The following is a 13,747-nucleotide window of genomic DNA, read 5'->3' as shown; positions in this document are numbered from 1 at the left end:
GGTAAAGTGAAACTGTTCCTCCTACTCTCTTCAATGCGTTCAATCTTGGATTTTTTTTTTTTTTTTTTTTTTTGGCTCTAATGGTGTACTAGAAATTTTCCATTGGAATCCTGGCCTTTCAAAAAGGCTCGTTATTCATGGGTGATTGTCAAAATCAGTGTTCTGTGGGGAGGGAACAGTAGAACACTCCAATTTTGCCATTTTGGTGATATCATTCCCCTGTTGTCTTCTTTGAAGCTGAATCCAGCAATCTGGACTGTGGCCAATGCTTGCTCCCTACAGCAGCAATGCATTAAGCTGAATTATTACTTAAGAAGCTGAGAGGCCTTGTGCTTTTAAGGTAGTAACAAGCTCTCAAGTATGTTGTTCTGGCCCTACGGCATGCGATTTTCCTCATGGTTTCCCACAAGCTCCCCAAAGTTGGCGTATCTTTTATACTTGGCTCTCATTTTAGCAGAACAGCCTGTGTAGGGTTTTAGTCTTTGACTTTCCCTTTCCCTTTGGTGTCTTGGCAGGAATGCAAGACTTCAATTACCTCAGCAGCAATTGCTTCGAGATCACTGTGGAGCTTAGCTGTGAAAAGTTCCCACCTGAAGAGACTTTGAAGAGCTACTGGGAAGATAACAAAAACTCCCTCGTTAGCTATCTTGAGCAGGTAAACTCAGTTTTCAGTGTAAAATGGGAGATTTAAGAGCATTTAAACCTGCTTTACAATAGTCTCCTGAGGGGAGCCCAGTCTAGGGGAATCCATCTGACCCAGAATGAGGATGCTACATTTGGAAAATGTGTCAGTAATGGTTCAAATAAGCTTTCATTTTTCATGGATTTTGTGGTTTACAAATATTCACTGAGAAATGATTAAACTGGAGGGTTGTGGAGAAGTGAAATAAAACTCTCTTTTCATTTATATTGCTCTAAGCAAGGGCAATCCTAGGACCCTTCTCCACTTTGATCACCTGGGGCTTGTCAGACATCCCAGGCAGGACCAGTGTTAGCATGAGGTAAGTGAGGCATCGAGGATTTAAGGAGGCATTCACTCTCAGGGCCATACAAGTATGGGGTCAGCATCTAGAAGTAAGTGCATCCTTAAATTTTGTGCCCATATGTCTCACACTAAATTCAGCTGAATCTGAGGTAGTAATAATAATAATAATGATAGCTTAATTTATTGGGCATTTACTGTTTCCCAGGTATTCTTCTAAATGCCTTACATGTAGCAATTAATATATTCGGTCCTCACAACAACTCTATGAGGAGAATAATATTGTCATAATCATCCCTGAATTAAAAATGAAGAATCAGAGGCACAGAGATTTTAAACAATTGCTTGAAGTCACTGAGCCAGAATCCAGTCTGTGTAATTCCAGAATCACTGTATCTTATCGCTTCTCATGATATCAGCCTAGATCTTTACCTGAGTCACTTATGTAGCCATTCCAATGGGGTGTATACAGAATTTTGGAGCGTCTCACTATTTGTTAGAATAAAATACCTTACCTACTCAGACTTAACCCAGGCCAGTCCCCTGCCAACCCCACCCCTGTATACTATGTAGACATTGGCATCAGGGGCAATGGTGGAAGAAAAGATCTAAAGACTCTGATCCTTGCTTGTTGTGCCTTGACGGTTTTCAAATTGCATTCTGTATATGACCATTTATACCCAAAGTCAAGTAGCATGACGTTAGTTTCACATGCCAGCAGATAGTCCAGATTAGTTTTTAAACTAAGTTGATATAAATAAGTGCTGTTAAAGAACTATATAGCTTTTTGCATATATGCACACACACACACACACACACACATACACACACACATACCCTGAGGGTGCCAAAAAAATGTACACAAGTGGACACTTTAGTCAACATTGCTCAAGCAGTAGTTCGCCATAATCAGAAGTGTCTGGATGCTGATGGTAACCACTTTGAGCTCCTCTTGTAATTGCAGAAGTCAAACGTGACTTGTATTCATCTTTTGTTATTAGTATATATTGAGTATTACAATTAATACAGTTTTTTCCTTTCTTAAAATGTATACACAATTTTTGGGACACATTTTGTGTCCACACACATATATACATTAAACATATATATGGACTCAATGTTTTTTAAAAAGTGTAAAATCAATTTAAAAATTATTTTACACATGTCAAATATTCATATAAGGGATCTGACCAAAAGGGACTATCATGGAATAGATCCACCAATGACAGCTAGTGATGTTAAAAAAAACACCCATTAAACAGGATTTTTTCAATCAATGGGATCCTACTCTATGTTACCATAAAAAAGTATTTTCAACAACAAAACTGAGGATAAAAACCATGGTGACCTTTACAGGTGTGGATCCCTGTAAAATGTCTCCTTTGAAGAGAGTTGTATTTGGATAGATGTTCTAAGAGCAAAGGTAACTGAAAAATGTATTTTTGGAGGTAGAGGAAGTAAGACAAGGGTATTTGGTGTGTTCTCCATTTAGATATTAAAGAATGCTTTCTTAGTACAATGCTTTTCATTTTATTTACATTTTTTTTCCAATAGAAATTAATTGTGCTACTTTCATGTCCTCGTCACCCTGTGAGACACTGGGGATAGTGACCATTCTCAGGAAGGCTTCATATTTGTGGGGTTCAGAAACATGAGTACCTGATTACAAGAGAAGAAGATAAATGCTAAAATAAAGGTTAACTACAAAAAGCAATGGCAGTGCGTAGAAGGGTCCCTAACCCTGTCCTGGGGGCTCAGAAAAGGCGTCTGGGAGCTAGACTATAAGATTTACTATAGTTGATGCCAATAAGATTATTACTCTGATTATTAGTCCTCTCTTAGTTCCTGAGAAAAATACAAAACAAAATTAAGCACCAACGTACGCCATCAGGAAAGAGGAGAATGTTGGTCGTACTTATGTTAACAAGTGGGCATGCATCAGTCCGTCTAAAAGCTGGTGTATCAATTTATATAGAAATAAGCTGGGAAGAAGAGGGACCAGGGCCATACTGCACAGGACTGTATAATCCTGTTTTATGCCGCTTGGAATGAAAATTTGGTCTGTCCACAGATCCTCGTGCTCCGCCTTCATAGGGCATCAGTGTTATGATGCAGGCTGTGCAGAAGCAGTAAGAATGGCATCAACTGTGAGCTCATGCAGAACGCCTTGTAGAACACGCCACGTTAGGGACTCAAAGACTGATGAGAGATCAGTGAGGATGGCCAGAAGTTCTGTGTTGCAATTGCTTTCTTGATAATGAAACAGAATATGGTGATTAGGAAATGAACACCTGTGCCTAAAATCGAAGTGTACAGTAGTTTACAACTCATGGAAAATAGGTGGTTAGGAGATCTAATTGTGTAATGGGTTGAGAGGAAGTCTCTTGCAGAGTTTTAAAGGGATGTTTGCAGAAACTGGAATTGTAAAGTTAATTCGGGTAAATGGTTTGCTAAGAAGAGCTTCATACACAATAGATTTGGAACAGTTGAGTTCTCAAAATTCCCCAAGAATTTCTCAAAGAATAGCTAAGCACCTGCTTCAAAATCGTTTAGGTTCTTGTTGAAAATGAGTTTCCTGTCCCACTATTAAATCACACTTCCTGCAAGGCAGGACTCTAGAATCTTCTTCATTTCAGCAAGCCCTCTGGGTGACATGTAAATACAAAAGGGTTTAAGGACTACTTACAGTCCTAGCAACAATGGAGAATCTTCTGGATTTTTTTTAAAGCCTTGGTTGATTGAAATGTCCTGAAATCTCAGGAGAAATTATTACAAGAGGGACAAGTGTAGGAAATAGCTCCTCCAGTCATGAGTGAAATTTGCACTTCCTTGATTTCCTTTGCAAAAACCATAAAGTGCCAGGGTTTTCCAATCTGCATTCATGTGGAGTTGTGATGACAGCTCATGACACTTTGATTGAGATTTATTACTACCATGGGATTTCTCAAACCGAAAAGTTGTGTCCCATAATTGGCATATCAGAGATAGACATTTACTTATTTATTTGTTAAACCACATACTGTAATATGTCTTGGGTTTCAGAAGCAGAAAGAAGTAAAGTCACGAATATTAACTGGGTATATTCTGGCCTAATACAGGTGAATTATATGTTTTTTGAAGTGATTGTTTGACTTATGTTCCAGTGGTGAGGAAATTTAAAACTTTCATCTCCCTAAGGTTTATAATATTGATTATAGCAGGATTATGGTGCCCCAAGTTGAATAAAATCATCTCTACAATTTTTGTAATCTCCTGAGTCTTTCACCATGTAAATTTCACTCTGAAAGCTTACTCTTCATGTTTCCAGTGGCTAAATTTCAATCTCTTAATTATGATTGGCTAATTCATAAATCAATTTTGGGGAAAAGTCAAAGATTCACTAGGCTCTAAAAATGTCTTTTTGTTTTTAATTAATTCATTCATTGTTTTAAGGAGGACGCAGCTCACAGTGGCCCATGCGGGGATCGAACACCACACTCCAACCAACTGAGCTAACTGGCCACCCCAGTCTTTTTGTTTTTAAAATGTATTTGCTCCCTTTTCATTATCCTGGTTGCCAATAAAATTATCATTTATTATTACTGACAGCATGCTTAGCTTTTTGTCAGTGTATAGTGTTTTAGAGGTTCTGCTTCTTTCTAAAAACATACCAAATGCAAAAAAAATTTGCTGATAATTAGGGGCATCTCTTCGATAAAACATTGTACCACTGACAGATTTATTCTCCAGTGATGAAGGGATACATGAAACTCATTCTATTTTCTGTAGGGAAAGTAGCAAAAGAAAATTCATTTTCTGGGGCCAGGTTGAGGAGCAGCCTGAGCATTTGGGAGATCGGGGCATATTTTGTTAAGTAATAATAAAGCTTAATGAATTACCATTCGATATTCCAGACGCGGTACTTCCTTAAAGACCTGAAGTGACTCTCTGTCACTTCAAACACATCCTGACTGAATTGAATTTTCATTTAAAAATAAAGAAACAACGCTGTTTTTATAGTGTGCATTGCAATAGTTAGTTGACGACTGCAATGTAATTCGGGGATTATTCTCAATAACAACTCTTCTGTTTTCTTTCTAAATCCAATTTTTAGTTATGAAGGTCACTGATCTTTCATGACACTTATTTTCAACCCAAATAATATTGTTAATGAATTAATGCCAAAGTAGTAGCAGTGTATATCTTTTTATCAAGAATGAACAAGTATTACAGGGCTGTAATGTAGCATTCTTGTTAACTGACAGAGGCTATATAAGATAATCATAGCTGACCAAATTTAAAATAGCAAGTAATGAAAGAGCATGCTAAGACTAGAACTGTTTTACGTACATGACAGACTTTCTATTTTTTGTTTGTTTGTTATTGTTTTGGTGGTTCAGTGGTCTTTGACTCAGAACAAGATAAAAATTTTCGGGAGGTTACTTGTCCACTTGGGAAATAGCAGAGTAAAGAGTGCACAAACCATTTAGTGGCCTTTTGAGCATATTTTGATTCTTAAGCAACAGGGATCCACAGTGTTTTTCTAGAAAATAAGGAGATGATTGACATGAAATGGAGTTTTAGATCATTTCTGATATGAATTTTTTGGCTGTTCTTGACTTTCACAGATACACCGAGGAGTTAAAGGATTTGTTCGAGACCTTCAAGGTAACCCCATTGCCAATGCAACCATATCAGTGGAAGGAATAGACCATGACATTACATCCGGTGGGTGCTCATTGCCATGATCTGGAGGCTCTCGCAGTCTATCTAGGAGCGTGATTGCTTATATCATAATTCTTATGCTGTGCTAAGCAAAACAATTAAATGCCTCATATCTCTTTGCCTTCTCTTTCCCCCAGCTTCTATCTAGTTAAACTTCCTTTGTGGGAGCAATTCAGCAGTGACTCATTTAGAAACTGAGGTGCAGCAGAGGGCGCCCTTTCCTCAGGTATCTCACTCCAGAGCTGTGAGGTGGTGCTGTCCATTGGAGATTCTTTGTAGTTCTGGAGGCAAAGGAAAATGAACTCACTAGAATTAAAATACCAGCGTTGCTCTGATCTCTCTTAAGAAGAGGTGCTAAGGAGCTATTAATTTGTGGGAGTGAAAAGAGTAGGAAGGAGGATAACTGCCGGCATACTGTATGTCTAGGATTTCCTATACATTACTTCATTTAAATCAGATAATAAATCCAGACTTATTCAAGGTTAAACAGGATGTTACAGGATTGACATCGATGTTAGTTATTTCTTGGTTTAAACCACATTTCAATTTTCCCAGGTTGGACCAAATGATACAGTTTCCTGGCAAACCTACCTATTCCTGTTAATAAACATCTATGTACTTATTTCAGTTTAACTGTTATTTGTTGGGATATTTTCAACAAAAATAATATTTATTTTTAGCTATGAACTCTTTACATATTTCTAGACCTTATAATTAACCTTTAACTTATTTTCCAAACCACTCTATACCATTACCTCTTTCTTAACCTCTGCATGTATAACATGTATTAAAAAAAAACTTTAACATTTGTCCTCTAAAACTCCATTTATTCATTTATTCAACAAATATTTATCAACAATCCACTAAGTGCTAGCACATCTTCCCAGCCATATACCAGAATCTGTGCTAAGATATACTCCCTTGGCCCTTCAGGAGATTGGCTTTTGAACATGGCACCCAGGCGTCGATCCCCTCTGGCCACAGGAAACCTCTCCTATCTGTTAACCCTAGTGTATTATACAAATATTATTTTCTTTGCATTCCATTATGTGAAAATTTTAGTAAAATCTAATGTAGGGAGTAGATATAGGTAGAAAGGAATGCAAATTGAGGATGGGCTTTGGGGCACTCCAGCTTTTCAAGGGCTGGGCGATGAGGAAGACCTAGCAGTGAAGTGTGAGGTCGAGGGAAAACTGAGTGCAATGTCCTGGAAACCTGGATGTGTTTCAAGATGGAGGGAGTGCTAAAAAGTGTCAAGTAAGATGAACCTTGTGAACGAACCAGTGTGGAGAATCTTGACAAAATCTGTTTTGATGGCGTGGTGGGAGCCTGATCTGGGAGAGAGAAAAGGAGGAGAGACATTAGAGATACAGAGTATTGACGAATCTTTCCAGGCATGTTGCTATAAAAAGAAGAAGGTAAATGAGGCACTAATTGAAAGGAGGTGTGGAGTTTAAAGGTGGATTGGAGGAGATGGTGATGGGGACTTGTTTTTTTTTCTGATTGTTTCTGTTTTCACAGTGAAATATGGTGTAAAGCACCAACAGAGAGAGAGGATGAAGAGGACATGTTAGAAGTGTTAGGAAAAAGGAGAAAGTGAATTGTTCACTGAGACCTTGGTCCTCAAAATACGGGCCCCAACCAGCAGCTGAGTTCAGTCACCTTGGAGCTGGTTAGAAATACAGAATCTCAGGCCTCACCCCAGAGCTAGTGAATTAGAATTTGCATCTTACCCAGTTTCCCAGTGATAATACACTGGTCTAGGAAAATGGGAGAGTGAAAGATTAGTGATGGAGGGACTAGGAGGAAGGCAGGATAGCATCATGACCTGTGTAAGGTTGCTGTTGATGAATCAGAGACAGATCAGCATGGGTGTGTGCTTTCTCCAGCTCCTTGCAGCCGCACAGGGGCAGGCATAGAGTTGGAAATTATCCAGGGTTGGTGGTTTGCCAGGCGTGAATAACCAAGAGGGAAAAGTAACTGAGTTGAAAGTATATGTGTGAGAGTGGTTATAGCTATGGGCCCTGGAACCTACCTGCTCTAGGTTAGGAGGGAACTATGGATGTGTGAGAGTGAGAGAGTGTGAAACGTAACTGCCTAAGATTCTCCAGAGAACTTGTGGAAATGCAGTTCCTAGAAGGCACTGTGGACCAACGTGTTTTGAATCTTTGGAAATCTGAATTTCTGACAAGTGCATCAGGGATTACGGTGAGAATATCTTTGGGCCATACTTTGTGAAACACTGATCAAGACTCTCCGACCATCAGGTCTTCTCTTGGCAAGAAAACATGATGTCAGATGCTGACCCCACTGCTTGGGAACTGTAGATATCTTTTTACCTGTGATACTTCTGATGTGATTGTGAGGATTCATTATTTTAAAAAATTTATTAGACAATTTAACATTAATCTCTGTAAAATTGCCATAGGAAATGATGCCTTTAGAGAGTTTCACACTCTTTTTCAACAAAATTTCATGAAATTCCATTAACATCTACTTTAAAAATAGGGAATAAAAGAAGCCGAACTGAGGTATAGAGGGTATTTCTTCACTGGCGTAATTATGCATTTCACATATCTGCCTAATGACTTGACATTTTGTTTCCCTACAGCAAAGGATGGTGATTACTGGAGGCTGCTTGTACCAGGAAACTATAAACTTACAGCCTCAGCTCCAGGCTATCTGGCGATAACAAAGAAAGTGGCTGTTCCTTATAGCCCTGCTGTTGGAGTAAGTAATCATAACAACAGCTACGATTTATTAAGTACTTAACATGTGCCGGGCATAATTAAGTAACTTATATTCAATCTTCATAATAACCATATGAGGTAGGTACCATGATTATCCCCATTTAACATAGGAGAAAACTGAATCTTAGGAAAGTTAAGTGATTTGATCAAGGGCTCATTGGTTGATTTAATACCACTCATTGTGAAACTCTGTTATTCTCTCTCATTTTTCAAAGAGATCCACAAGAAGTTTAAATAGAACCTGAAAAATAAAACTTTTTTTTTTATTTTGCGACATTGATTTCAATCTATATGAGATTCTGTGGCATTCATCTTTTTATCTCTAACACCTAGTACAATACTTTATACTCAATGAATATTTGGAAAAATAAATTATGCCTGAAAGATAGTTTCAGGCATTAACTAAACATTTATTAAGCACATACTATGAGCACTAACTAACACCATATTACATTTAAGTAGATACCATTTATTTTGCTAGGAAGGTAATAGGCATGAGACCAAAACTTCTCTTAGAACAGGATTTTACTACTATCTTTTATTACATTACTGGAACCATGTAATGACTTACAGGATTTACAATCAAACGGCTTACTTAAAAAGAATTTATTGTACTTTTGTTTATGCATCCAAAGTTTGGAGTATCAATGCTTGGGTTTTGCAAATAAAACATCTTGAGTTTTTAACTGGTGCTTTGGTTTTGATTGTGTATATGTGCACATTTGGCTGTAAATGTATTAAAATTGGATGGTGAATCTGAGCAAATGAATCCTGGAAAAAAGTAGCTCAGAAACAGGTTGTGAAAGTTTCAACCTTTTTTTATCCTTAACCTTTTTAGCATGTGTTACTTCAAGGAGGTGGTGAAGGTCAGCATGTTCCTAAACAACGAGCAGTTTAAGTGTCTAAATCAAGGGACTCTTAGTTCCGTCTGTAATGGGGGCATAGATATCCAGAGGGCTGGAGAAATATCGGGGATGGGGGCTGCATGTTTTGAATTTCCTTTATGCAGAAGTGTATGGATTCTTCATGGATCTGATGAGGCCACCCAGTTCCCAAGGGGAGTTGAGTTCTTGAGCCTCTGCGTCTGTGGTGGTTTGGAGATGTGTGCTGCCATCAGTTTCTTTAGCAGATTCGAAATTCTGGAGGGTGGAACCTTGTGGTTTGGGATGGCAGGACACCGAACTGCATTCTTCCACGTTCCTTTAGCTGTTAGAAAATTCAAGGTTGACAGGAGAAGCTCGCTGAATATTTAAAGGCAGAACATTAATTATAAATTATATCTTTTTACTGGGAAAAAAGACTGCCTTTAAGTAATCTGTCTTTAAATAATCTACCTTTAAATAAACCTATTAGATCAAAGCACATTTCAAACATAATATCTTTTGATTTTTTTGTTTTTCCACTGAAAGTATCTTTTATCACGAGAGATATTTTAGGATATACTTTAATTCGGGTAGCTAGATTGAGCTTATCCTATAAGCTCTAAAACTGCTTTTATTATTATTATTATTTTTTTAATTTCAGCTTTTAAAAGTACATATGCACTTTGGTAACAATATATTCCTGATTTTCACTTTTAGGTTGATTTTGAACTGGAATCATTTTCTGAAAGGAAAGAAGAGGAAAAGGAAGAATTGATGGAATGGTGGAAAATGATGTCAGAAACTTTAAATTTTTAAAAAGGCTTCTAATTAGCTGCTTTTATTTTATCTCTATAATGTAGTATGATGTAATGTGGCCATTTTCTTTTAGATTTTGTGCAGTTAATATTTAACACTGACTTATTTTTAACCATTTAAATATTAATAGAAATTACTTAAATAATTAGACTCTTAGGTAAAAATGTAATCACTTGGGCTCTTTCTTCTCTTATATAACATTCATTTTCCTACATATATTTCACAAAGGATTGTAGAAAAGATTTAAATGATCTTGCCATCTTAGACTTAAATGCAATATTCACATTATTTACAACACAGAACTTTCTGAGTAATTCTAGCTTTTAAAAATTAACGAAGTCCTTTTAATGTAATTGGTGACAATGTGACATAATGAATGCCATTGAAAAGATCAACAGCTATAGCTTGGAGTTGTGAACACGATACTGAAAGACTTAAATAGTTCAGTATAAACTGTCATTTGTCTCTTGTGCTGACTAGCTATATAAGCATGATTTTGTTAATGCATTTTTGATGGGAAGAAAATGTAAATGTTTAGCAAGAAGTTTTATGAAGGGAATGGAAATTGACTTCTTGCTTGTACATAGAGGGGCTATACTGCCATATCATTCAGCCTGTTAGCACTACTTCAAAGTTTAGGGTTTTCTCTTGGTTGTAAATTTGCTCAGAATTGCATTCTAAATGAATAAAGGTAAAAAACAAACAAACACATATACATCCCCATGGTATGTATTTTAATTCTCTGATTTTTAGTCTAGAATTGTGGTCTCATGATAAAAATGTATTCCCTTGATAGTGGTCTCTTATTTGTTCATCCTCTATATTTTTAAATTAACTGACTGCTGTATGCCAAGCACAGTGGAATTTCTATGTATATTATTGTGGTGGACAAAAGTCTTATATTATATTATATTATATTATATTATATTATATTATATTATATTATAGACCTGGTATTATATTATATTATACTATATTATATTATATTATGACCTGGTCTTATATTATAGTAAAATAAGACTGGGTCTTATATTAATTTTTGCTCCAAAAGATGCATTAGAGCCGATGATCTGGTTAGGTCTTATTTTCGGGGAAACACGGTATAAGCCCAGACCTAAGATATGAATAGGTGTGAGCAATGCAGAGTGACTGAGTGTAGGGGTGTTCTGTGTGTGTGTGTGTGTGTGTGTGTGTGTGTTGGTATGTTGATCAATGTTCCAGGTACAGGGTTTTGTTCTTTGTTTGTTTTTTTAAATAGTGTTAACTGTTGTAATAATAGACTCCCAAATATATAATAGCTTAAGCACAGTAGAAGTATATGTCTTACTCAGGTACCTGTACTGGACAGAAGACAAAAAGAGGAGATGGATTTTCCCCACACAGTCATTCTGGGACCCATTCTGACAGAAGATGTGCCATCTTCTACATGTGGCCACCAAAGTTGTATGGTGGTCATCTCCACTGCAGACAATGGGAAAGAGGAAAGTTCATAGAGGAGTATGTGTGGGATGTCCTTAGGGACCAGGCCTGGAAGTGTAATATATTCTGCTCACATCACATTACCTGGAATTGTACTCCCTGGCTACAATAACTGCAATGGAGTCTGGGAAATGGAGTCTAGCAGTACACCTAGGTGGGTGAGGGGAATGTGGTCTTTGGTGAGCATCTAACAGTCTCTGCCAGATAGAAAGGACAGCAGGTGCAAAGGCATCAGGGGAGGAGAAAACACGGCTTGTTGCTGGAGGACTAAAAGCAGAACAGAATGACTGAGACAGAGATGTGGGAGGTGGGGAGTAAAGGCCAGGAAAATAAACAGGGACAACATCATGTAGGACATTATGGACCAGAATAGAAAATTTAAGATTTTATTTTTAGAATCACTGAATGTTCTTAAACTAGGAAAGGACATGATCTAATTTATGTTTTAAAGGTCCTTCTGGCTGCTGTGTAAAGAGTAGAAGCAGGAGTAGAAACTATGAAGCGGGGGTCCAGAAGAGCAATGACTTGGATCAGGTGCTGGCAGGCGAAATGAGAAGAGGTGGGTAGGTTTGTGATACATTTCAGAGGTAGGTTTGACAGGAATTGGTGAGAGATTACACGTGGGTGATGAGGGAGAGGCCGGTGTCAAAGATGACATCGTTTCTAACTCAAGCAAATGGGTACATACATGTAGCATATTGGAGAAGCAGCACATTGGAAAAGGTGAGAAGCAAACATTTTCAGTCTAGGAGATGTTAAGCTTGAGATGCCTATGCGTGTGAGACATACAAATGGAGGTGTTGAGTGTTATGGTTGGTTATGCTATGTGTGACGCTCTAAAGGAAGCCTGGGGCTGGAAATAGAAATTCGCATATAATTGACATATAAATAAGGAGACTATATTATTTAATTATCCAAACTGTAACAGTTTGGAGAATGAAAGGGGAACGACTAATTTTGCCAGCACACTAGGTATAATCCAGAACTATCTGGGGCATGCTTGGAGTAGGGTTACCTACATGTAGATGGTATTTAAAGTTGTGGGAATATATAAAATCCCGTAGGAGGAACCCACAGAGTTAGAAGAAAAATATCAGGAGTAAGCTCTAAGGAACTTCAGAATTTGCTCCTTGAAGTTTATATAAGGTAGGATAAGCCAGACTATCCTATCTTATATAAGGGTTGTAAGAAGCAACCCTAAATCTTGGTGGTTTAACTTAACAGTAATTTATGTTTCATGAAAAGTCTGTTGGTCCATGTAACTCTCCAGGAAACTTGTCTTAACATGTAGTGACTCAATAGCACAGAATGTTTCAGCCTTGTGGCTTTGCTGTCTCCACACAAGGTTTCCTCCGTCTCTTGTCTTGGTCGCAGGAAGACTACCTGAAGTCACTTCCGTCCACAGCTCATTGGCCAGAGCTAGGCACACAGCTTTGTTTAACCACAATTTTTGGTGAGCAACACTGTCACCACCATAGTCTTCCCTTTTGGTCTCCAACATAACTTTGCTCCCCCCTTTTTTTCAAACATAGGTTTCACTTAATTTCTGCACAGGGGAAGCAACTTAAAGTCATCCCAACTAAAGGCTTTGATACCAAATGAAGTTTGGGATTTTGCGTGATCCCACAGTAGCCTCTATATCAGGTCTGCCTATGGCCACTCTTGCTCCAGAAACCTATGAACTAAAAAGGCAGGTTGTATGCATTCCGCACACCCAACATATAATGGTAGAATAAGGTCAAGACAATGGCAGTAAACACTGCGTTTGGAACGGTGACGAACGGGAGGTGCACAGCACTCACTGGTCTGCAGCAATCCTGAAATCTTGCCAGGCAGATACTTTATAGGCCTCCTCTACTGGGGATGGAGAATGTTCCTGGTTTCAGAATTGATTCTATACTCTGGAAAGCGCTTCCTTCTCTCATCATTCTCCATGGTCATGGCCTTGCCCTTATGAACTCCTTGTCTCTCGTTCACTCGGGACGTAGGTTACCAGAGGCTCCACCTGGCATAGCTGCCCCATCTGGAACGTGAAACCTCTGCAGTCACTGCAGAAGAGGAAAAGTGAGACCGAAGAACCAAGAACAGACTTTTCATTTCTTTAGCCTGCAGGTGAGACATATCAGCTCTGCTCATAATTCAGTGGCTAGGAC

The 13,747-nt window shown here is 38.1% G+C and overlaps 1 protein-coding gene across 1 annotated transcript in view; it reads left to right on the top strand.

Annotated features, from left to right (window-relative positions):
• CPE (carboxypeptidase E) overlaps window positions 1-10,826 on the top strand; it is a 95,087-nt gene extending 84,261 nt beyond the window's left edge. Inside the window, exons 6-9 of the mRNA XM_019744660.3 lie at window positions 516-655; window positions 5,590-5,689; window positions 8,298-8,416; window positions 10,017-10,826. Coding sequence (XP_019600219.3) covers window positions 516-655; window positions 5,590-5,689; window positions 8,298-8,416; window positions 10,017-10,115 — 458 coding nt within the window. The 3' untranslated portion in view covers window positions 10,116-10,826. The remainder of the gene's footprint in view (window positions 1-515; window positions 656-5,589; window positions 5,690-8,297; window positions 8,417-10,016) is intronic.
• Window positions 10,827-13,747: the final 2,921 nt, after the last annotated feature.

This window comes from Rhinolophus sinicus, chromosome 15 (assembly GCF_057876585.1).
Source record: "Rhinolophus sinicus isolate RSI-liver-muscle chromosome 15, RSI-T2T, whole genome shotgun sequence".
Lineage (NCBI taxonomy): Eukaryota > Metazoa > Chordata > Mammalia > Chiroptera > Rhinolophidae > Rhinolophus > Rhinolophus sinicus.
The sequence above is the reverse complement of the archived record's forward strand: the minus strand, read 5'-3'. Positions and strand labels throughout refer to the sequence as shown.